Source organism: Oncorhynchus gorbuscha, unplaced genomic scaffold, assembly GCF_021184085.1.
Source record: "Oncorhynchus gorbuscha isolate QuinsamMale2020 ecotype Even-year unplaced genomic scaffold, OgorEven_v1.0 Un_scaffold_4366, whole genome shotgun sequence".
Taxonomy (NCBI): domain Eukaryota; kingdom Metazoa; phylum Chordata; class Actinopteri; order Salmoniformes; family Salmonidae; genus Oncorhynchus; species Oncorhynchus gorbuscha.
In genome coordinates this window covers 1-26,592 of record NW_025748399.1, presented here as the reverse complement: position 1 = coordinate 26,592, position 26,592 = coordinate 1, and the positions used below count along the sequence as shown (strand labels likewise).

At 44.2% G+C, this 26,592-nt stretch overlaps 1 protein-coding gene across 1 annotated transcript; it reads left to right on the top strand.

The window, feature by feature from the left end:
* Positions 1-217: 217 nt before the first annotated feature.
* LOC124028529 (triple QxxK/R motif-containing protein-like) lies at positions 218-16,005 on the top strand (the record flags this gene model as incomplete). The annotated part of the gene is made up of 2 exons (XM_046340571.1): positions 218-303; positions 14,940-16,005. Coding segments are annotated over 2 exons (194 nt in total), but the record flags the coding sequence as incomplete, so codon positions are not given.
* Positions 16,006-26,592: the final 10,587 nt, after the last annotated feature.

The following is a 26,592-nucleotide window of genomic DNA, read 5'->3' as shown; positions in this document are numbered from 1 at the left end:
TATTGGGGGTGTCTTGCTAATTGCCTATAATTCCACCTGTTGTCTATTCCATTTGCACAACAGCATGTGACATTTATTGTCAATCAGTGTTGCTTCCTAAGTGGACAGTTTGATTTCACAGAAGTGTGATTGACTTGGAGTTACATTGTGTTGTTTAAGTGTTCCCTTTATTTTTTTGAGCAGTGTATATTATATCTATGTCCATTTTATATTTCAGGTAAACAAGACTACAAGAAGACCAAGTCAGCTCTGAAGTTGACGAAGTTGAAGGCTGAGGCGAAGAAGAGTGCTCCTGGAATAAGGGTCTGTATGTCTAACCCTCCTTCATACCCTCCTCTTCTCTCTGTGACGAAATGGTTTTATGCCCACTGGTCACGAACACACACAAACACCATCTAATCTGACATTTTATATTAAGAGTGTGTTCTATTTCTCTTTATGCCATTTTCTATTAACTTCAGTTTAAAGTATAATCTGTTCAGGGTTTCTGTTAGCCGCTTTTGGCCCCCAAAAGTAGTGTTTTAAAGTTTTTTTTTATTTGTGTATTTTTATTAGTTTTTATTATATGACTGTGTCGTCTGACACATAATAATAATAATAATAATAATAATAATAATAATAATAATCATAATCATAATAATAATAAGTCACTGTTTGTTAAGGTAGTTATAGACAGTACAGCAACAATAATAATAATCATAATAATAATAATAATAGTAATAATAATAATAATAATAATAATCATAATAATAATAATAATCATAATAATAATAATAATAGTAATAATAATAATAATAATAATAATAATAATAATAATCATAATAATAATAATAATCATAATAATAATAATCATAATAATAATAATAATCATAATAATCATAATAATAGTAATAATAATAATAATAATAATAATAATAATCATAATAATAATAATCATAATAATAATAATAATCATAATAATAATAATAATCATAATAATAATCATAATCATAATAACCATAATAATAATAATAATCATAATAATCATAATCATAATAATAATAATAATAATAATAATAGTAATAATAATAATAATAATAATAATAATAATAATAATAATCATAAAATGTGAAGACTTATTTTATCAAATCAATTCTCTGTGTAATAATTATTATTATTATTAATTATTATTATTACGTGACTAACTATTCATGTAAACTAATTAACTAGGAAGTCGGCACCACGGGAAAATGTTTAGCCTGTTTTCCCGAATCTACTATTTTCATATCTTCTCGAGTCTTCTATTAATGTATTATTATGATTATCTTCTAGAGAGAGAGCTTCATCAGTTCTCGTTACTGAACGTCGCAAAGACTTGGATATCTGTACAAAATTATGAATTAGCAAAATACAAAATTGGCTTAATTATTAATTTACTAACTTACTAATCAAATCACAGAAATACATGAAACACACCCACAATTAGTATTACATAATACAAAGATAGTCCCAAATGGATGAAATGGATATGATGACTTGGTAGACAAAGGGAAGGGGGTGTGGGAAACTCAGAACTACACTCATAGAAATTGCTAATACCTTGCAAGAACGACCGCTCATTCTAAAATAAATTGCAATTTACATATTTACGAGTATTTGTCTTTTCTCTCTCTGTGGTCGCTGGTCCATCTGCTGGAGAGTATTGACAGAAAGGTGCGTTCCCCAGGAGTCACAGTCTATCATAGTTGTTATAATGGATACTTCAGAATACCATTCGGGAACTGTTCTTAGAGTGGCTGCTTTTGCAGTCTAAATAATTGTTCTTTTAGTTTGTAGATTTGTTTTTCCATTTCAACGTGGGAATGATCTCCACGTTCTCTGGTCTTGTCCTTTTGGTAGAGTTGTAGTGCCAACCATTTCAACATATAGCTACCGCTTCATATCTTCTGGTCTTAAAAATTCAACCATTTTGCAACCTTAGTTTACACCGTGATTTGCGTGGTCTGGTGTGAATTGCGTCACGTGGGCTTTTATACTTGACTAGAAAAATGGGTGGGTCTGTTTGTGCACACCTGGGCGTGGCTACTGACTGTGAATAAATTACCATAAAACATCCAATTCTGATTTAGAAGACTAAATCACATTTTGTTTTCTTTTGAAAGTATTCTTATACTTATTTATCCATTTTTTTATACAACATTCAGAAGTAAACCTGACAGCTGGGAAATGGTCCCTTTAAGAGATACAGTTATGTGTTTTCTGTCCTTCATGAGATCACCAAATGAAACACACTCAACGTGACTGTCCCTTTAGTGTCCACGGACCATTCCCAAATTCTCAAAAATAATACAATTTTGGGGAGTTTTCTAAAGAGAAGCTGTTTGTTCTCTCTCCGTACTCTCCCTCGTACTCTCCCTCGTACTCTCTCTCGTACTCTCCCTCGTATTCTCCCTCTGTGCTCTCCCTCTGTGCTCTCCCTCGTACTCTCCCTCGTATTCTCCCTCTGTGCTCTCCCTCTGTGCTCTCCCTCGTGCTCTCCCTCGTGCTCTCCCTCGTACTCTCCCTCGTACTCTCCCTCGTATTCTCCCTCTGTGCTCTCCCTCTGTGCTCTCCCTCGTGCTCTCCCTCGTGCTCTCCCTCGTACTCTCCCTTGTACTCTCCCTCGTATTCTCCCTCTGTGCTCTCCCTCTGTGCTCTCCCTCGTGCTCTCCCTCGTGCTCTCCCTCGTGCTCTCCCTCGTACTCTCCCTCGTATTCTCCCTCGTACTCTCCCTCGTATTCTCCCTCTGTGCTCTCCCTCGTGCTCTCCCTCGTGCTCTCCCTCGTGCTCTCCCTCTGTGCTCTCCCTCGTGCTCTCCCTCGTGCTCTCCCTCGTGCTCTCCCTCTGTGCTCTCCCTCGTGCTCTCCCTCGTGCTCTCCCTCGTGCTCTCCCTCGTGCTCTCCCTCTGTACTCCATGGCAGCGAAGGAATTTATGACTGTTGTAAAACCTGATGTGGGTGAGCGAGGGGGGTGTCCGCAATTTACACCCCGAAAGGGCCACCTTGTGAGACAACTGTTGCCAAAATGGCCGAGAGGAAGAAAAAAAAAAACTTTGCTTTTTATTCACTGATGAAAATACCAGTTGAAGTAAGAACAATTTTTTTGACCACCATGCTTATCTGTGTGTAGGTTCATATGCATAATTAATAATTAAATTGGCCTTTCGTTAGTCATCATGTATCTTATTTATCTATCTATCTTATTTATCTTACTATCACACACTCACAGCATACAGAGCCTGGGAGAGATTTCTCCTGTTGCTGCCGGAGTAGAACATGTGCAGCAATTCTAGATGCAGTCGCACGTTAACAGTTTTCATTTTTTTTTTAAATAGCTGCGATTTTTCAATTTCTCAACTGGTAATTGAAGTGAGTCTCCCATTTCACAATTCAACAGTCTATCAGAGCGTCATCCACCACTACAAGGTTAGCTGGAGGCATTTTGATAACATACTTAAAACATTTCAGGTTTCAAAACAATTATTTAATATTATCAGGCTATATACAAAATCCAACCATGGAAATGTGGAGGCAATTATTTTATAATTGTCGTGTTTTTAACGGGAAAACGTACAACATATCCCACCGTTCTGCATAACAGTTTGTGCTTGTTCATCTGTGCATTTTTGTGGAACAGTTTTCATATCAACAATGTTCATTTCTCAAAATCATTGTCACATTGGTTCATCTGAAACATCTTAGTTTAAAAAAATGAAACATGCAGTCAATGTGAGATCCTCCGTGTGGAAGATCCGTTGGCGACTAAAGAAAGGACTTCTCAAAATGCTCTGAGCAATTTTTTTGTTATTTATCAATCCGTATATTTGAGTTTAACCATAATATTTGTTGTCTTTTTCTGGAGGATGACATTCATGGTAACCAGCTTTGTATGGATGGTTTTTAAGAAAGAGTGATAAGATGAACAAAGTTTAATTTTCAGTTAATTGGAAAATGAGAAGTTGCGGTCTGTATGAAGGCTGAGCCTTATGATCTACTGGCAAACCAGTTAATGTATGAGTGAAGCTTTTAATGAGAGGTTTAATGCTTTAATATTGTATAATTTAATAATTTAGGCCTCCCAAACTCATTCATTATATAAATATGCATGTTTAATTTAGCATTCCAAATAAAATTAAATATTTTTTGCTCATCTGATTTAAAATGAAAACGAGTGGTCTGGAGTAGGCAGTGCCATTAGAACAAAGAGGTCATCATTCCATAAATAGACACATTTTTCTAGTTTACTTTGATCCTGCTGTTATATCGATATTTGTGCATAAAGGCATTTCCCGTATAATACATCTTACAGAAACAAAAAGATCCCACCATGTCGAACAAACAAATTGTCTGTCTGCATTTATAAAATCGCATATGTCATGTTTCCATCAGCTATTCCTATGTAATTCATCCCAGGTTGGATGGAAACCTGATTATTAACAAATAAAGTTTAAAAAATGTGTTATTGTTTTATTATTATTGTTATTATTATATTAGTACCAGTCCACAAGGTGGCACAGCACCGATCTTACAGTCTTTAGGGAGAAACCTTGGTGAAATTCAGACACCTTCCATATTCATGAGAGCAGGGTTGGGTTGGTAAGTGTTGTCTTTCCTTTTGTCTCCTCTCCTGGGTGTATAAATGTTACTCTTGAGCGATCAGGAGTTTTGAGGATGTTTTGTCTTTGTTCCTTGTGTGGTTGGATTCGCTAAAAACTAAAGCTTCTATGTCTCCCTTAAAATGGGGACTCTTCCATCAGTCTGTTTTTGCTTGTTTTTTTATATATATTGACAGCACAGAGATCCTTGATGAAAATGTGCTCAGACTGGGGCGAAGGTTAACCTTCCAACAGGACAACGACCCTAAGCTCACAGCCAAAACAATCCAGCAGTGGCTGTCTCCTTGAGTGGCCCGGACTTTTGCTTTGTCATTATGGTGTATTGTGTTGTGAAATAAGTATTTAATCCATTTTAGAATAACTGTAAAGTAACAAAATGTGGGAAAAAGTCAAGGTTTGTAAATACTTTCCGAGTGCAGTGTGTGTGTGGGGACTAGTAGATTAGTAGATTCGGCTATTTCAGCCACACCCGTTGCTGACAGGTGTATAAAATGGAGCACACGGCCATGCAATCTCCATAGACAAACATTTGCAGTAGAATGGCTTTACTGAAGAGCTCAGTGACTTTGAACGTGGCATCATCATCACCTTTCCAACAGGTCAGTTCGTCAAATGTCTGTCCTGCTAGTGCCCCGATCAACTAAGTGCTGTTATTGTGAAGTGGAAAAAGTCTAGGAGCAACAACGGCTCATCTGCAAAGTGGTAGGCCACACAAGCTCACAGAACGGGACCGACCGAGTGCTGAAGCGCGTAGCTCAGGAAAATTGTCTGTCCTCGGTTGCAACACTCACTACCGAGTTCCAAACTGCTAGAAAATCAGGAGCTTCATTGCCACCACCTGTTGTGCTGATCAAGGCTTCCTGGCAGAGGACAGCCATTGACCTGATTGGTGCTGCCACCTGGGGATGGAAGTGTATCCTGGTGTTGCCTAACCGTGTGCTAACACTAGACTATCCCCATATCAAAACTGTGTGCGTGCGTATACTATGCTACTTTTATATCACTACATCGCAGTGACTGAGCTGCCGCACACAAGCCGAAGATCACCATGTGGAATGCCAAGCGTCAGCTGCCGTGGTGTAAACCAGGCGTCAGCTGGCGTGGTGTAAAGCTCGCCTCCATTGGACTCTGGAGCAGTGGAAACACGTTCTCTGGAGTGATGAATCACGTTTCACCATCTGGCAGTCCGATGAACGAATGTTTGGCGGATGCCAGGAGAACGCTACCTGACCCAATGCATAGTGCCAACTGTAAAGTTTGGAGGAGGGATAATGGCCTGGGGCTGTTTTTCATGGTTCGGGCCCCTTAGTTCCAGTGAAAGGGAATCGTAATGCTTCAGCATTACATGGGCGAGAGGACGGGGATGGAGGGGGGTACAGGGGCGAGAGGACAGGGATGGAGGGGGCGGGTACATGGGCGAGAGGACGGGGGGTACATGGGCGAGAGGACGGGAATGGAGGGGGGAGGTACATGGGCGAGAGGACGGGGGGTACATGGGCGAGAGGACGGGGGGTACATGGGCGAGAGGACGGGGGTACATGGGCGAGAGGACGGGGGGTACATGGGCGAGAGGATGGGAATGGAGGGGGGTACATGGGCGAGAGGATGGGAATGGAGGGGGGGGTACATGGGCGAGAGGACGGGGATGGAGGGGGATTACATGGGCGAGAGGACGGGGATGGAGGGGGTTACATGGGCGAGAGGACGGGGATGGAGGGGGGTACATGGGCGAGAGGACGGGAATGGAGGGGGGGTTACATGGGCGAGAGGACGGGGGTACATGGGCGGAGGACGGGAATGGAGGGGGTTACATGGGCGAGAGGACGGGGATGGAGGGGGGGTACAGGGTCGAGAGGACGGGGATGGAGGGGGAGGTACATGGGCGAGAGGACGGGGATGGAGGGGGAGGTACATGGGCGAGAGGACGGGGATGGAGGGGGGAGGTACATGGGCGAGAGGACGGGGATGGAGGGGGAGGTACATGGGCGAGAGGACGGGGATGGAGGGGGGGAGGTACATGGGCGGAGGACGGGGATGGAGGGGGGAGGTACATGGGCGAGAGGGGGACGGGGATGGAGGGGGAGGTACATGGGCGAGAGGACGGGGATGGAGGGGGAGGTACATGGGCAAGAGGACGGGGGATGGAGGGGGGGGTACATGGGCGAGAGGACGGGGATGGAGGGGGGTACATGGGCGAGAGGACGGGGATGGAGGGGGTTACATGGGCGAGAGGACGGGGATGGAGGGGGGGGTACATGGGCGAGAGGACGGGGATGGGGGGGGTACAGGGTCGAGAAGACAGGGATGGAGGGGGGTACATGGGCGAGAGGACGGGGATGGAGGGAGGGGGGTACATGGGCGAGAGGACGGGAATGGAGGGGGGTACATGGGCAAGAGGACGGGAATGGAGGGGGGTTACATGGGCGAGAGGACGGGGATGGAGGGGGTGTACAGGGTCGAGAGGACAGTGATGGAGGGGGGTACATGGGCGAGAGGACGGGAATGGAGGGGGTTACATGGGCGAGAGGATGGGGGTACATGGGTGAGAGGATGGGAATGGAGAGGGGAGGTACATGGACGAGAGGACAGGGATGGAGGGGGGGGCACATGGGCGAGAGGACGGGAATGGAGGGGGTTACATGGGCGAGAGGACGGGAATGGAGGGGGGTTACATGGGCGAGAGGACGGGGAATGGAGGGGGTTACATGGGCGAGAGGATGGGAATGGAGGGGGGAGGTACATGGGCGAGAGGACGGGGATGGAGGGGGAGGTACATGGGCGAGAGGACGGGGATGGAGGGGGAGGTACATGGGCGAGAGGACGGGTATGGAGAGGGGGGGTACATGGGCGAGAGGACAGGGATGGAGGGGTGGGTACATGGGCGAGAGGGGGGATGGAGGGGGGTGCATGGGCGAGAGGACGGGGATGGAGAGGGGGTACATGGGCGAGAGGACGGGTATGGAGGGGGGTACATGGGCGAGAGGGGGACGGGAATGGAGGGGGTACACGGGCGAGAGGACGGGGATGGGGACGGGGGTACAGGGGCGGGGGACGGGGGATGGGGGCGGGGTACACGAGGGGACGGGGATGGGGGGGGGGTAATACCGGTCAAAAGTTTGCTTGCACCTACTCATTCAAGGGTTTTTCTTTATTTTTACTTTTTTACTATTTATTTTTCCTACTTTGTATTATAATAGTGAAGATATACAAACTATGAAATAACACACATGAAATGTAGCGACCTAGAAAGTATTATGACAGCTTTGCACACTGTTGGCGTTCTCTCAACCAGCGTCATGACATAGTCACCTGGAATGCATTTCAATTTACAGGTGTGCCTTGTTCAAGGTTAATTTGTGGTATTTTTTGCCTTAATGATTTTGAGCCAGTCAGTTGTGTTGTGACAAGGTAGGGATGGTATACAGAAGATGGAATTTTACCAAATAGGGATAAGTCCATATTATGGCAAGAACAGCTTAGATAAGCAAAGAGAAACGACAGTCCATCATCACTTTCAGTCAATTCTGGATAATTTCTGTAACTTTGAAAGTTTCTTCAAGTGCAGTCGCAAAAACCATCCAGCGCTATGATGAAACTGTCTCTCATGAGGACAGCCACAGGAAAGGAATACTCTGAGTTACCTCTGCTGCAGAGGATACGTTTATTAGAGTTAACTGCACCTCAGATTGCAGCCCAAATAAATGCTTCACAGAGTTCAAGTAACAGACAGATCTCAACATCAACTGTTTGGAGGAGACTACAGCAATTTGACCATGAAGGCCTGATTCACACAAAGAGACCTCCACTAACCACTACCGGGACGGAACACAGAGGACCCGCCCGACCGGGACGGAACACAGAGGACCCGCCCGACCGGGACGGAACACAGAGGACCCGCCCCGACCGGGACGGAACACAGACACATATTAACACACAGCTTCTACTTCCTGAACTGTCCACAGTAGTGTGGGGGAGGAGGGTTCATGAAATGTAACATCCAATTAAATGTTATTAGTTGTATGTGATGGGTACAGGTCATGTTAAAGTTTATATATGCTGGTTTGAGAGATACCGGTCTTCATCAAGCATTCCCTTAATCCCATTAGATTAGTCGTGAAATACTAATGTAATTAGTGATCAACTGGAACGGTGAACTAAGGGAATAATATTCCTCTGGTAGGAAGATGGAAACCACTTAAATACCCAAATATTGGGTTGAATGTAGACAATGGAATGGATATGGCCTCCCCTTCAATATAGTATTTGAACAGAAATCTTGTTTTTACATTTATTTTCGAGGGCCATCTCCCTGTTTGTCTTTGAGGCCGTAATAAAAACACTGTTAGCCTGATTTTGGGGAACACCATCCTCTCCCGCTGACTGTTACGGCTTTGTTGGGCCTGTTTTTTGTGTGAGACTATTTGAGGACCCCTCTCCTCCGTGTGTTCTGGTCTCCGCTGCAGCTGGTGTCTCCTAGGGTTCCAGCTGGCCATGCAGCCAGGCGGGCAGACAGGCTGTCCTGGAGCCCAGAGCGTGTGTGTGGCAGGCAGGTACGGCCAGCTGCTCCATGGGGCTGGTGGATCTTGGCATGCTGCGAGAGCTGCTGTGCTGTGACCAGGTGGTGTGGTGATGTTCGGGGAGCCAAGGAGCGGGAACCCACCTGTTGTGGTCTCTCTCTCAATTCAGTAAATGCTTTATTGGAATTAATGGCTGGTTGCCACTGTTGCCAGAGCGACATTGTATTGTATTGTGCGTGAGTGCTATGGGGCGATAGTCATTTAGACATGTTATCTTGCCATTCTTATGCACAGGGACTATTGTTGTCCGCTTGAAACATGTAGGTATTTCAGACTGGGTCAGGGAGAAGTTGAAAATGCTCTCGCATGGTTCAGTGTTAATTGCCTCGGAGGTGAGCATAGGCATTTAGTAGGCACGCATCACTGGCCAGCTCACGGCTGGGTTTCCCTTTCTACACATTTTTTTAAGCCACATGCGACGAGTGTCGGAGCCGGTGAATTCCATCTTAGCCCTATTGACACTTTGCCTGTTTGATTATTCGGTGGAGGGCATAGCGGGATTTCCTAGAAGTGTGTCCCGCTCCTTGAAAAGTGGCAGCTCTAGCTTTTAGCTCAGTGCGGATGTTGCCTGTAATCCATGGCTTCTGGTTGGGATATGTACGTACGGTGAATATGGTCTGGTCGCCCAAAAAAAGTGACAGTGATTTTTTTTTTATATTGGAGACCGCGCCCCTTGAGTTTACCCGACGCAGCCGTTCTGCTGATGTAAAACACGGGATATGATGCTTCCCACGGGAGCATCCTATGTCTTAGACCATTAAACCATGAGGAAATTCCCTGTTGTCTGAAAAAAGACGCTGGTTTTGAAGTACGGAGGAAGGGCTACCACATCATGTGACCATGAGCAATTATTCTGTACAGGCTTCCTTCTTTTCACTCTGGCATTCAGGTTAGTATTGTGGAGTGTCGTGTCTTTACTATCATTGACTGAAGACTTTTCGTTTTTATCAAAGATTCTCTGTAATTAGCATTTCGTGATTAACTAATCAGGCAAATGTAATTAACTAGAAGTCGGGAACCAAGGAAAATATTCAGATTACAAAATTATAATTTTCCTAATACAACTTTTCAGATATTTTAATATCTGATCAATTAGTCTTCTTAATTAATGAATAATTTATTTTACCTCACGTTAGTCTCATTCCAAGCGTTGTAAATTGATGGTTATCTGCATGAACCCAGTCTTCACTATCAGTCATCCATACATCAATTGTCTTAAATCATTTATTTACTAACTAAGTAATTCACAGAAATGCATAAACAAACAGTAGATAGTTACAAGGAAATGATAAGGGAGTTTCCCTAGTGGGATAAACCGGCATCGCGGCTTGGTATACAAAAGGGAAGTGGGGGTCGACTGAGAAGACGACACACAGTTGATAATTATAACAATTGAAATGCTAATCCTTTACACATGAACACTCACTCATTCGGGAACAATTGCAATCAATATATATATATTTACGTTCAGTGTGTCGTCGGGGTCTCTGTTGAAAAGTTTGTTTCTTTTGAAGAGTTTCTGTCCTCTCTGTTGTGGTTAGAATGGGTAGTTCAGAGTGATATTCATTCATGTCGTTATAGGATAGATGTTTCGGCGGTTGTCGGTCTTCGTGTTCAATGATACCGAATTCCTAGCTGCATACTAGTAATTAATATCAAAGACTTGTTCTTATTCTGTCGGCATCGATAGTCTAAGAGTTTAACCACGTGGGATGGTTAAAAGATTCAGCAATCTACTTGAACCTTATTTCCCTCTATGATAGAGGTACTGGTCTCGTCTCAACCCTTAGCGCTCTCATAATTTGAGGTAAGCTCGGTCTCAAACCTTGGCCCACGCGTTATCGAGGTAAGCTGGTCTGGTGATAGAAAAACCCAGGTGGGGGTTTTATTCGAACATAGAAAAGGGCTCATGACGCCGGGTCCTGTCTGGTGCCCCTGGGGGCGTGCCAAGGATTTAGTGAAACTTTTAAGGGAATTGGAGTTTTCTTCATTAAACAGTCCAAAATCACATGACACAATTTCACAAACAGTTCCATCCTCACTCATTCATTTGATACAACAATTAGATGTAAGCCTCATATCTAAGGCTATTATATAAACACCGTTATGGTGATGTGGCCGTACTGTCTCACCGTCCCCCATGAGCCCCACAAAATTGTACCAACAGACCGGTTCGTAGCTTCACCCATCTTTTATTCCTTCTCCGGAACATAAATGTTGTTCGGACCTCAAGTTCTGTGAGGTGGAAGAAATTCCTTTGTTCTCTATGAAACTTCACTCTGTTTCTATACTGTGTCGCCATGAGGAGATAATCCCCGGCAACTGAATTAGGAAGGTCGCCTGTATTTTTGTAGTGACTGGGTGTATTGATAAACCGTCTATAGTGTAATTAATAACTTCACCGTGCTCAAGGGATTTCCAACGTCTATTTATGTTTTACCCATCTACCAATAGGTTCCCTTTTTTTGTCAGTCATGGAAAACCTCCCTGGTCTTTGGATGAATCTGTGTTTTTAAATTCATTGTCTTATAATTGTATGTGTGGGGTACAGAGATGAGGTCATTGAAATTGGTACTCCTGAACTTATTTAGGCTTGCCATAACAAGGGGTTGAATACTTAAAAAAAAAAATATATATATATAAACATTATAAAATCATAATCCCACTTTGACACTATGGGGTTGTGTGTGTGTGTGTGTGTGTGTGTGTGTGTGTGTGTGTGTGTGTGTGTGTGTGTGTGTGTGTGTAGGCCAGTGACACAAAATATTATGGACTAGATTCAATACTATATTTCAGATGCATAAAGACATTTGGCGCTCTTTTTTTGGAGGGGATGTCTAGCAACGTAGACCGGCCTAATTCGGCCCTATATGCATTTGTTGGTGTTTCAAATATTTCTACAGCATCTCTGTTGGATTGCTTGTCCCATTTAGTGTAGCTATGATACCTCACGCCCATACAGAGCAGTGAACTGGATAATACTATCACATACTCTCTGAGTGAAGAACTCTGTCACAAATTAACTACACACTTGTTTTTGGAATTCATGGCAAAAGTTTGGACACACCTACATTCCTTGGTTTTTCTTTATTTTTACTTATTTCTACATTGTGGAATAATAGTGAATACATCAAAACTATGAAATAACACATATGGAATCAGTTAGTAAGCCCCCAAAACGTGTAACCCCCCCCAAAAAGTGTTAAACAAATCAAAATATATTTTATAGTTTTGATTCTTCAAAATAGCCACCCTTTGCCTTGATGACAGCTTTGCACACTCTTGGCATTCTCTTAACCAGCTTCATGAGGAATGCATTTCCAACGGTCTTGAAGGAGTTCCCACATATGCTGAGCACTTGTTGGCTGTTTTCCCTTCACTCTGCGGTCCAATTCATCCCAAACCATCTCAATTGGGATGACGTCGGTTGATTGTGGAGGCCAGGTCATCTGATGCAGCACTCCATCACTCTCCTTCATGGTCAAATAGCCCTTACACAGCCTGGAGGTGTGTTGGGTCATTATCCTGTTGAAAAACAAATGATAGTCCCACTAAGTGAAAACCAGATGGGATGGCATATCGCTGCAGAATGCTGTGGTAGTCACTCTGCGTCTCACAAAGACACGGCGGTTGGAATAAAAAAAACTTCATGACAGATTGTCACTGGTCTAATATCCATTGCTCGTGTTTCTTGGTCCAATCAAGTCTCTTCTTCTTATTGGTGACCTTTAGTACTGGTTTCTTTGAAGCAATTTGACCGTGAAGGACTGATTCACGCAGTCTCCTCTGAACAGTTGATGTTGACATGTGTCTGTTACTTGAACTCTGTGAAGCATTTATTTGGGCTGCAATTTCTGAGGCTGGTTACTCTAATGAACTTATCCTCTGCAGAAGAGGTAAATCATGTCTCTGACCTACGTCAGCCTTGTCATTCCACCCCGTCTCTGAAAGATGGCAGTACTGCTGCAGCATTATGGAGGTTATGACGATTATGGAGGTTTAGAGATGTGAATATCAGCATTACACTTTTGTGTGTGTTGAAAATAACTAATCTTTATAATTGCAGATATGTGAATGTTTAGAATAAATTCATATCCTTTTTTATTATCAAATCAAATTTCAAATCAAATGTATTTATATAGCCCTTCGTACATCAGCTGATATCTCAAAGTGCTGTACAGAAACCCAGCCTAAAACACCAAACAGCAAGCAATGCAGGTGTAGAAGCACGGTGGCTAGGAAAAACTCCCTAGAAAGGCCAAAACCTAGGAAGAAACCTAGAGAGGAACCAGGCTATGTGGGGTGGCCAGTCCTCTTCTGGCTGTACCGGGTGGAGATTAATAACAGAACATGGCCAAGATGTTCAAATGTTCATAAATGACCAGCATGGTCGAATAATAATAAGGCAGAACAGTTGAAACTGGAGCAGCAGCACAGTCAGGTGGACTGGGGACAGCAAGGAGTCATCATGTCAGGTAGTCCTGGGGCATGGTCCTAGAGCTCAGGTCAGTTGAAACTGGAGCAGCAGCATGGCCAGGTGGACTGGGGACAGCAAGGAGTCATCATGTCAGGTAGTCCTGGGGCATGGTCCTAGGGCTCAGGTCAGTTGAAACTGGAGCAGCAGCATGGCCAGGTGGACTGGGGACAGCAAGGAGTCATCGTGTCAGGTAGTCCTGGGGCATGGTCCTAGGGCTCAGGTCCTCCGAGAGAGAGAAAGAAAGAGAGAATTAGAGAACGCACACTTAGATTCACACAGGACACCGAATAGGACAGGAGAAGTACTCCAGATATAACAAACTGACCCTAGCCCCCCCGACACATAAACTACTGCAGCATAAATACTGGAGGCTGAGGGGATCAGGAGACACTGTGGCCCCATCCGAGGACACCCAAACAGGATATAACCCCACCCACTGCCAAAGCACAGCCCCCACACCACTAGAGGGATATCTTCAACCACCAACTTACCATCCTGAGAATAGTGGACTCTAGTGACCCTCGTGTGGACTCTATTAGGACCTTGGTTTGCATTGTATACGTCTAAAAAGAGCGATAATGTAGGTGCTGGTATCTTTCTGCAAATTGAAATGGTCTCACCATTTTAGTACATTTGAATGAAAAACATACTTGAATGAAATGCGTACTTGAAGGAAAGTCCTTCTGCAAAACAACTAGCCCAGAACAGCACCTTCTCAGCTATCTCGACACAGTATAGCATTTACAGCAACGACCTGGGGAATAGTTACAGGGGAGAGGAGGGGGGGATGAATGAGCCAATTGTAAACTGGGGATTATTAGGTGACCGTGATGGTTTGAGGGCCAGATTGGGATATTAGCCAGGACACCAGGGTTAACACCCCTACTCTTACGATAAGTGCCATGGGATCTTTAATGACCGCAGAGAGTCAGGACACCGGGGTTAACACCCCTACTCTAACGATAAAGTGCCATGGGATCTTTAATGACCTCAGAGAGTCAGGACACCGGGGGTTAACACCCCTACTCTTACGATAAAGTGCCATGGGATCTTTAATGACCTCAGAGAGTCAGGACACCCGTTTAACGTCCCATCTGAAAGACGGCACCCTACACAGGGACATCACTAAGGGATCATAGCTTTCACCTGGTCATTCTATCTCATGGATACTCTGTATATATCATTATTTTTAAAATCGCAGATTGCCTTTTTTGTAACTATATACTTGTCTCTCCCCTTTCTGTGATTGCAGGATGCTTTCCTGGTCATCTTAGCCATCCTGGTGTTCATGCTCTGTGTGTATGCGTTCTTCTACCTCAACCTGAGCACTGAATTGGACATGGACCTGGATGTGGACTAAAGCAGGAGAGGACAACTTAACCTCGGGCTCGGGTTCTTGCTGGGCTGGGCTATTGTCAGTCTCTGTCAACGTGGCTCATTGGCTATTGTCAGTCTCTGTCAACGTGGCTCATTGGCTATTGTCAGTCTCTGTCAACGTGGCTCATTGGCTATTGTCAGTCTCTGTCAACGTGGCTCATTGGCTATTGTCAGTCTCTGTCAACGTGGCTCATTGACCATTGTCAGTCTCTGTCAACGTGGCTCATTGGCTATTGTCAGTCTCTGTCAACGTGGCTCATTGACTATTGTCAGTCTCTGTCAACGTGGCTCATTGGCTATTGTCAGTCTCTGTCAACGTGGCTCATTGGCTATTGTCAGTCTCTGTCAACGTGGCTCATTGACTATTGTCAGTCTCTGTCAACGTGGCTCATTGGCTATTGTCAGTCTCTGTCAACGTGCCTCATTGGCTATTGTCAGTCTCTGTCAACGTGGCTCATTGGCTATTGTCAGTCTCTGTCAACGTGGCTCATTGGCTATTGTCAGTCTCTGTCAACGTGGCTCATTGACTATTGTCAGTCTCTGTCAACGTGCCTCATTGGCTATTGTCAGTCTCTGTCAACGTGGCTCATTGGCTATTGTCAGTCTCTGTCAACGTGGCTCATTGGCTATTGTCAGTCTCTGTCAACGTGGCTCATTGGCTCATCTGGATGCAAGTCTGATTCCGTTAAATTTTTTCCCTCATTTCTGTTTTCTCCATTTTTCCCCCCCTGTTTTTATTTTATTTGTGGGGGGCTTTGTCATCTACCAAGAAGCCTGTTGACATTAGCATCATCTCTAACAGCTACACAGAGACAAATGCACGAACACAGACGGGGCAGTCCTGTTGCCTCTTCAGAAATATGAATCACTGATGCGTTTTTATTTCATGTCTTTATATTAATGAATGTTATAAGTTCAATAAATTGTGTAATATTGTTGAATTCCGTTTTTAATATCTGCATTATGTCTGCTGTTCTCCGCAACCGAGATCTCATACATATCATCATGTCCTGGACAAACTCCTCTGGATCACCATCTGAAGAGTCTTTGTGATTAACAGAGGAGACTTCCCAACCTGGCACTAACAGAAGGAGAAACACTATGGTCTTCTACGTGACACTAAAGACCATCTGAAGAGTCTTTGTGATTAACAGAGGAGACCTCTACCTGGCACTAACAGAAGGAGAAACACTGATACGGTCTTCTACGTGAACTAAAGACCATCTGAAGAGTCTTTGTGATTAACAGAGGAGACCTCTACCTGGCACTAACAGAAGGAGAAACACTATGGTCTTCTACGTGACACTAAAGACCATCTGAAGAGTCTTTCTGATTAACAGAGGAGACCTCTACCTGGCACTAACAGAAGGAGAAACACTATGGTCTTCTACGTGACACTAAAGACCATCTGAAGAGTCTTTGTGATTAACAGAGGAGACCTCTACCTGGCACTAACAGAAGGAGAAACACTGATATGGTCTTCTACGTGAACTAAAGACCATCTGAAGAGTCTTTCTGATTAACAGAGGAGACCTCTACCTGGCACTAACAGAAGGAGAAACACTGATACGGTCTTCTACGTGACACTAAAGACCATCTGTAGTAGGTGATGATGATGATGATGATGGACCTTGGAGATGACCTTAACTTGATAGTTCGAATACCCTGCCACTCTTCTTCACTTTTTCATTTTTATACAGATTTGTTGTTTTTCTTTTTATTTATTTATTTAACCAGTTAGGCCAGTTGAGAACACCTTTATTTAACTAGGTAGGCTAGTTGAGAACACGTTTATTTAACCAGGTAGGCTAGTTGAGAACACGTTTATTTAACCAGGTAGGCCAGTTGAGAACACCTTTATTTAACTAGGTAGGCTAGTTGAGAACACGTTTATTTAACCAGGTAGGCTAGTTGAGAACACCTTTATTTAACCAGGTAGGCCAGTTGAGAACACCTTTATTTAACCAGGTAGGCTAGTTGAGAACACCTTTATTTAACCAGGTAGGCTAGTTGAGAACACCTTTATTTAACCAGGTAGGCTAGTTGAGAACACCTTTATTTAACCAGGCAGGCTAGTTGAGAACACCTTTATTTAACCAGGCAGGCTAGTTGAGAACACCTTTATTTAACCAGGTAGGCTAGTTGAGAACACCTTTATTTAACCAGGCAGGCTAGTTGAGAACACCTTTATTTAATCAGGTAGGCCAGTTGAGAACACCTTTATTTAACCAGGTAGGCTAGTTGAGAACACCTTTATTTAACCAGGTAGGCTAGTTGAGAACACCTTTATTTAACCAGGTAGGCTAGTTGAGAACACCTTTATTTAACCAGGTAGGCTAGTTGAGAACACCTTTATTTTACCAGGTAGGCTAGTTGAGAACACCTTTATTTAACCAGGTAGGCTAGTTGAGAACACCTTTATTTAACCAGGTAGGCTAGTTGAGAACACCTTTATTTAACCAGGTAGGCTAGTTGAGAACACCTTTATTTAACCAGGTAGGCTAGTTGAGAACACCTTTATTTAACCAGGTAGGCTAGTTGAGAACACCTTTATTTAACCAGGTAGGCTAGTTGAGAACACCTTTATTTAACCAGGTAGGCTAGTTGAGAACACCTTTATTTAACCAGGTAGGCTGGTTGAGAACACCTTTATTTAACCAGGTAGGCTAGTTGAGAACACCTTTATTTAACCAGGTAGGCCAGTTGAGAACACCTTTATTTAACCAGGTAGGCTAGTTGAGAACAAGTTCTCATTTACAACTGCGACCTGGCCAAGATAAAGCAAAGCAGTGTGAACAGACAACACAGAGTTACACATGGAATAAACAAAATATACAGTCAATAATACAGTAGAACAAAAGAAAACAAAAAGTCTATATACTGTGAGTGCAAATAAGGTAAGTTAAGGAAGTTAATAGGTGAAGTAATTACAAGATATAAAAAATTAAACACTGGAATGGTAGATCGGCAGAAGATGAATGTGCAGGTAGAGATACTGGGGTGCAAAGGAGCAAAATAAATGAATAAATACAGTATGGGGATGAGGTAGGTAGACAGATGGGCTGTTTACAGATGGGCTAAGTACAGGTGCAGTGATCTGTGAGCTGCTCTGACAGCTGGTGCTTAAAGCTAGTGAGGGAGGTAAATAAATACCAGTATGGGGATGAGGTAGATAGATGGGCTGTTTACAGATAGGCTAAGTACAGGTGCAGTTTCATTGCCCCCTTTTGTTTGACTGTAATACCATCTGAATAGTAACGTTGTCCAGTTGCCTTCATAAACTATTAACACCTCTTGACTTTTCCTGCATTTTGTTGTGTTACAAAGTGTCCTTAAGAGTCTATTGACGCACCAATCGCACTAACTAACTAGCTAACCACGCATCAATCGAAATAACATAACAAAATCCCCATCAAAATCTGTTCGTTTAAGAGATGTCTGGTTTTTTTGTACTGTGTCTCGATCCTCCATCTGTCAGACATCCTGAAAAGCAGTGTATTATCACACCACTATGGAAGGGAGAGACTCTCACAAACACAATGTTTTGCTCTACACAAGTGTCACGGGACTAAATGTAACCCATACAAACAAATGGAGGTCAATTTTTTGCAAAAAAAAAAATAAAAGGGGTAGAATTGTCCAGCTTTAATATTTCCTAGATATAGGACAGACAATTTAAATCCTTGTTCCTGATGATGTATTGTTTGACTGTTTCAAAGCGCTGTAGTAGTAAAGGGGTCCTAATTGCTAAATGATCCATGGTATGACCTTCTTAAAACAATTCCTACCCCCCCCCCCCACACACATTTAAGTATGAACACTAATACAGTTTGATTTAGATACGTGCCCCCCCCTAAAGCACATTTAAGTATGAACACTAATATAGTTTGATTTAGATACGTGCCCCCCCCACACACATTTAAGTATGAACACTAATACAGTTTGATTTAGATACGTGCCCCCCTAAAGCACATTTAAGTATTAACACTAATACAGTTTGATTTGAGATACGTGCCCCCCCTAAAGCACATTTAAGTATGAACACTAATATAGTTTGATTTAGATACGTGCCCCCCCTAAAGCACATTTAAGTATGAACACTAATACAGTTTGATTTAGATACGTGCCCCCCTAAAGCACATTTAAGTATGAACACTAATATAGTTTGATTTAGATACGTGCCCCCCACACACACATTTAAGTATGAACACTAATATAGTTTGATTTAGATACGTGCCCCCCTAAAGCACATTTAAGTATGAACACTAATACAGTTTGATTTAGATACGTGCCCCCTAAAGCACATTTAAGTATTAACACTAATATAGTTTGATTTAGATACGTGCCCCCCTAAAGCACATTTAAGTATTAACACTAATATAGTTTGATTTAGATACGTGCCCCCCTAAAGCACATTTAAGTATGAACACTAATATAGTTTGATTTAGATACGTGCCCCCCACACACACATTTAAGTATGAACACTAATATAGTTTGATTTAGATACGTGCCCCCCTAAAGCACATTTAAGTATAAACACTAATATAGTTTGATTTAGATACGTGCCCCCCCCTAAAGCACATTTAAGTATGAACACTAATACAGTTTGATTTGAACACCTTTGGATGTTTCTGGGTCTCTAAGAGTGGTGCACGCCTGGATTTCTCATTATTCTTGATCATTGCTAGACAACTGTTTTCAGGTCTTACCATTGATTTTCAAGTATATTTAAGTAAAAATTGTAACTCGGCCACTCAGGAACTGTTTAAAACTCAAATCCTTCTGTTCACCTGATTTAGAATTCCTCACAATCAAATGTAGACCGCATTATCTTCCAAGAGAATTCTCTTCGATTATAATCACAGCCGTATATATCCCCCCCCAAGCAGACACATCGATGGCTCTGAACGAACTTTATTTAACTCTTTGCAAACTGGAAAACATTTATCCGGAGGCTGCATTCATTGTAGCTGGGGATTTTAACAAAGCCAATCTGAAAACAAGACTCACTAAATTTTATCAGCATATCGATTGCGCAACCAGGGGTGGTAAAACCTTGGATCATTGTTACTCTAACTTCCGCGACGCATATAAGGCCCTGCCCCGCTGACCACGACTCCATTTTGCTGATCCCTGCCTACAGGCAGAAATTAAAACAAGAGGCTCCCACGCTGAGGTCTGTCCAACGCTGGTCAGACCAAGCTGACTCTACACTCCAAGACTGCTTCCATCACGTGGACTGGGACATGTTTCGTATTGCGTCAGATGGGAATATTGACGAATACGCTGATTCGGTGTGCGAGTTCATTAGAACGTGCGTCGAAGATGTCGTTCCCATAGCAACGATAAAAACATTCCCTAACCAGAAACCGTGGATTGATGGCAGCATTCGCGTGAAACTGAAAGCGCGAACCACTGCTTTTAATCAGGGCAAGGTGTCTGGCAACATGACTGAATACAAACAGTGCAGCTATTCCCTCCGTAAGGCTATTAAACAAGCTAAGCGTCAGTACAGAGACAAAGTGGAATCTCAATTCAATGGCTCAGACACAAGAGGCATGTGGCAGGGTCTACAGTCAATCACGGACTACAAGATGAAATCCAGCCCAGTCACGGACCAGGATGTCTTGCTCCCAGGCAGATTAAATAACTTTTTTGCCCGCTTTGAGGACAATACAGTGCCACTGACACGGCCTGCAACGGAAACATGCGGTCTCTCCTTCACTGCAGCTGAGGTGAGTAAGACATTTAAACGTGTTAACCCTCGCAAGGCTGCAGGCCCAGACGGCATCCCCAGCCGCGCCCTCAGAGCATGCGCAGACCAGCTGGCCGGTATGTTTACGGACATATTCAATCAATCCCTATACCAGTCTGCTGTTCCCACATGCTTCAAGAGGGCCACCATTGTTCCTGTTCCCAAGAAAGGTAAGGTAACTGAGCTAAACGACTACCGCCCCGTAGCACTCACTTCCGTCATCATGAAGTGCTTTGAGAGACTAGTCAAGGACCATATCACCTCCACCCTACCTGACACCTAGACCCACTCCAATTTGCTTACCGCCCAAATAGGTCCACAGACGATGCAATCTCAACCACACTGCACACTGCCCTAACCCACCTGGACAAGAGGAATACCTATGTGAGAATGCTGTTCATCGACTACAGCTCGGCATTCAACACCATAGTACCCTCCAAGCTCGTCATCAAGCTCGAGACCCTGGGTCTCGACCCCGCCCTGTGCAACTGGGTACTGGACTTCCTGACGGGCCGCCCCAGGTGGTGAGGGTAGGCAACAACATCTCCCCGCTGATCCTCAACACGGGGCCCCACAAGGGTGCGTTCTGAGCCCTCTCCTGTACTCCCTGTTCACCCACGACTGCGTGGCCACGCACGCCTCCAACTCAATCATCAAGTTTGCGGACGACACAACAGTGGTAGGCTTGATTACCAACAACGACGAGACGGCCTACAGGGAGGAGGTGAGGGCCCTCGGAGTGTGGTGTCAGGAAAATAACCTCACACTCAACGTCAACAAAACTAAGGAGATGATTGTGGACTTCAGGAAACAGCAGAGGGAACACCCCCTATCCACATCGATGGAACAGTAGTGGAGAGGGTAGCTAGTTTTAAGTTCCTCGGCATACACATCACAGACAAACTGAATTGGTCCACTCACACTGACAGCGTCGTGAAGAAGGCGCAGCAGCGCCTATTCAACCTCAGGAGGCTGAAGAAATTCGGCTTGTCACCAAAAGCACTCACAAACTTCTACAGATGCACAATCGAGAGCATCCTGGCGGGCTGTATCACCGCCTGGTACGGCAACTGCTCCGCCCTCAACCGTAAGGCTCTCCAGAGGGTAGTGAGGACTGCACAACGCATCACCGGTGGCAAACTACCTGCCCTCCAGGACACCTACACCACCCGTTGTTACAGGAAGGCCATAAAGATCATCAAGGACATCAACCACCCGAACCACTGCCTGTTCACCCCGCTATCATCCAGAAGGCGAGGTCAGTACAGGTGCATCAAAGCTGGGACCGAGAGACTGAAAAACAGCTTCTATCTCAAGGCCATCAGACTGTTAAACAGCCACCACTAACACTGAGTGGCTGCTGCCAACACACTGTCATTGACACTGACCCAACTCCAGCCATTTTAATAATGGGAATTGATGGGAAATGATGTAAATATATCACTAGCCACTTTAAACAATGCTACCTTATATAATGTTACTTACCCTACATTATTCATCTCATATGCATATGTATATACTGTACTCTACATCATCGACTACATCCTTATGTAACACATGTATCACTAGCCACTTTAACTATGCCACTTTGTTTACTTTGTCTACACACTCATCTCATATGTATATACTGTACTCGATACCATCTACTGTATGCTGCTCTGTACCATCACTCATTCATATATCCTTATGTACCTGTTCCTTATCCCCTTACACTGTGTATAAGACAGTAGTTTTGGAATTGTTAGTTAGATTACTTGTTGGTTATCACTGCATTGTCGGAACTAGAAGCACAAGCATTTCGCTACACTCGCATTAACATCTGCTAACCATGTGTATGTGACAAATAAAATTTGATTTGATTTGATTTGATTTAAATAAATAAAAACTTTTATTTAACCAGTAGGCCAGTTGAGAACAAGTTCTCATTTGCAACATCGACTTGGCCAAGATAAAGCAAAGCAGTGCCACACAAACAACAACACAGAGTTACACATGTAATAAACAAACATACAGTCAATAACACAATAGAAAACTCTATATAGAGTGTGTGCAAATGAAGTAATGAGGTAAGGCAATAAATAGACCATAGTGGCGAAGTAATTACAATTTAGCAGATTAACACTGGAGTGATAGATGAGCAGATGATGATGTGCAAGTACAAATACTGGTGTGCAAAAGAGCAGAAAAGTAAATAAATAAAAATAGTATGGGGATGAGGTAGGTAGATTGGGTGGGCTATTTACCGATGGGCTATGTACAGCTGCAGCGATCAGTTAGCTGCTCAGACAGCTGATGTTTAAAGTTAGTTAGGGAAATATAAGTCTCCAGCTTCAGCAATTTTTTTTTTTGCAATTCGTTCCAGTCATTTGCCACAGAGAACTGGAAGGAAAGGCGGCCAAAGGAGGTGTTGGCTTTGGGGGTGACCAGTGAGATATACCTGCTGGAGCGCGTGCTACGGGTGGGTGTTGTTATCGTGACCAGTAAGCTGAGATAAGGCGGAGCTTTACCTAGCATAGACTTATTGATGACCTGGAGCCAGTGGGTCTGGCGACGAATATGTAGCGAGGGCCAGCCGACTAGAGCATACAGGTCGCAGTGGTGGGTGGTATAAAGGGCTTTGGTGACAAAACGGATGGCACTGTCCTAGACTGCATCCAGTTTGCTGAGTAGAGTGTTGGAAGCTATTTTGTAAATGACATCGCCGAAGTCGAGGATCGGTAGGATAGTCAGTTTTACGAGGGTATGTTTGGCGTTGTGAGTGAAGGATGCTTTGTTTGCGAAATAGGAAGCCGATTCTAGATTTAATTTGGGATTTGAGATGTTCAATATGAGTCTGGAAGGAGAGTTTACAGTCTAGCCAGACGCCTAGGTATTTGTAGTTGTCCATATATTCTAAGTCAGAACCATCCAGAGTAGTGATTCTAGTCGGGCGGGCGGGTGCGGGCAGCGAATGGTTGAAAAGCATTCATTTGGTTTTACTAGCGTTTAAGAACAGTTGGAGACCACAGGAGTGTTGTATGGCATTGAAGCTTGTTTGGTGGTTAGTTAACAGTGTCCAAAGAAGGGCCAGATGTATACAGAACGGTGTCATCTGCGTAGAGGTGGATCAAGGAATCACCCGCAGCAAGAGCGACATCGTTGATGTATACAGAGAAAAGAGTCGGCCCGAGAATTGAACCCTGTGGTACCCCCATAAACTGCCCATAGACTGCCAGAGGTCTGGACATCAGGCCCCCTGGTTTGACACGCTATACTTTGTCTGAGAAGTAATTGGTGAACCAGGCGATGCAGTCATTTGAGAAACCAAGGCTATTGAGTCTGCCGATAAGAATACGGTGATTAACAGAGTCGAAAGCCTTGGCCAGGTCGATGAAAATGGCTGCACAGTACTGTCTTTTATCGATGGCGGTTATGATATCGTTTAGTACCTTGAGCGTGGCTGAGGTGCACCCGTGACCTGCTCAAAAACCGGATTGCACAGTGTACGGTGGGATTCTAAATGGTCAGTGATCTGTTTAACTTGGCTTTCAAAGACTTTAGAAAGGCAGGGCAGGATGGATATAGTTCTGTAACAGTTTGTCTCTAGAGTGTCACCCGCTTTGAAGAGGGGGATGACCGTGGCAGCTTTCCAATCTTTAGGGATCTTGGACGATACGAGAGGTTGAACAGACTGGTAATAGGGGTTGCAACAATGGTGGAGGATCATTTTAGAGAGTGTCCAGATTGTCTAGCCCAGCTGATTTGTACTTGTCCAGGTTTTGCAGCTCTTTCAGAACATCTGCTATCTGGATTTGGGTGACGGAGAAGCAGGGGAGGCTTGGGCAAGTAGCTGCGCGGGGTGCAGAGCTGTTGGTTGGGGTGGCCAGGCGGAAAGCATTGCCAGCCCTAGAGAAATGCTAATTGAATTTCTCGATTATCGTAGATGTATTGGTGGTGACAGTGTTACCTAGCCTCAGTGCAGTGGGCAGCTGGGAGGAGGTGCTCTTATTCTCCATGGACTTTAATGTCCCAAAACCTTTTGGAGTTAGAGCTACATGATGCAAATTTCTGTTTGAAAAAGCTAGCCTTTGTTTTCCTGACTGACTGCGTATATTAGTTCCTAACTACCCTGAAAAGTTTCATTTCGCGGGGACTATTTGATGCTAATGCAGTACGCCACAGGATGTTTCTGTGCTGATCAAGGGCAGTCAAGTCTGGAGTGAACCAAGGGCTATATCTGTTCCTGGTTCTACATTTTTGAAAGGGGAATGCTTATTGAAGATGGTGAGGAAAGCACTTTTAAAGAACAACCAGGCATCCTCGACTGACAGAATTAGGTCAATATCCTTCCAGGATACCCGTGCCAGGTCAATTAGAAAGACCTGCTCACTGAAGTGTTTTGGGGATCGTTTGACAGTGATGAGGCGTGGTCGTTTGACCGCGGACCCATAGCTGTTGCAGGCAATGATCTCTGAGATCCTGGTTGAAAACAGCAGAGGTGTATTTAGATGGCCAGTTGGTCAGGATGACGTCTATGAGGGTGCCCATGGTTACGGATTTAGTGTTGTACCTGGTGGGTTCCTTGATAATTTGTTTGAGATTGAGGGCATCTAGCTTAGATTGTTGGACTGCCGGGGTGTTAAGCATATCCCAGTTTAGGTCACCTAGCAGAACGAACTCTGAAGATAAATGGGCAATCAATTCACATATGGTGGCCAGGTGGGAGCTGAGAGGGGTCAATAACAGGCGGCAACAGTGAGAGACTTATTTCTGGAGAGATTCATTTTAAAAATTAGAAGCTCGCGGCAATCAAACGAAATTACTACAACTACAATACCTCTTTCGCCATCTGGCCTGGACGCTTCGTCGACACGGCGTCCTGCCGTAACACCATGGCCGACGTTGTGCCCTCAACCGGACTTCGGAGCAGACGCTTCTACTTACCCCGGCCTGCTAACCTTAAACGGCGTGTTTCTGACGTGCTAGCGTAGTAACAACTACCCCGCAGCTTCCCTGCTCTATTGCTGTTCACTGGACCCTATGATCGCCTGGCTACATAGCTGATGCCTGCTGAACTGTTCATTAACACGGTACTCCATGTTCGAACTCAGGCCCTGTGTGTAGTTAACCGACCCTCTGCCCATTCATCGCCATTTTACCTGTTGTTGTCTTACCCATTGTTGTCTTAGTTGATTAGCTGTTGTTGTCTTACCCGTTGTTGTCTTAGCTAGCTCTCTCAATAAACACCTGTGATTACTTTATGCCTCACTTAATGTCTCTCTCAGATGCTGTTTAGGATAGTTATTATTGTTTTAGTTCACTCCGGAGCCCCTAGTCCCACTCAACATGCCTCCCACACATGCGGTGACCTCACCCAGCATAACTAGCACATCCAGTGATGCAACCTCTCGTATCATCACTCGTTGCCTGGGCTTACCTCTACTGTACCCGCACCCCACCAAACCCGTCTGTCCATTATGCCCTGAATATATTCTACCTCGCGGCTATCTGATGCTAGCTTTGGAGCAGGGGCGTAAGCCACTATAGCCATGGTAGCTGGCTATACAGCGATGATCCGATGCAAGGTCCAGAGCTTACGGCAAGGGTCCAGTGGAGTAGTGGATTCTTGCCGTGTTGGGGTAGAGTCCGGGAGGTGTCCGCTGTGTAGCCAGTGGGTAGTGGATTCTAGCCGTGTCGGGGTAGAGTACGGGAGGTGTCCGCTGTGTAGCCAGTGGAGTAGTGGATTCTAGCCGTGTTGGGGTAGAGTCCGGGAGGTGTCCGCTGTGTAGCCAGT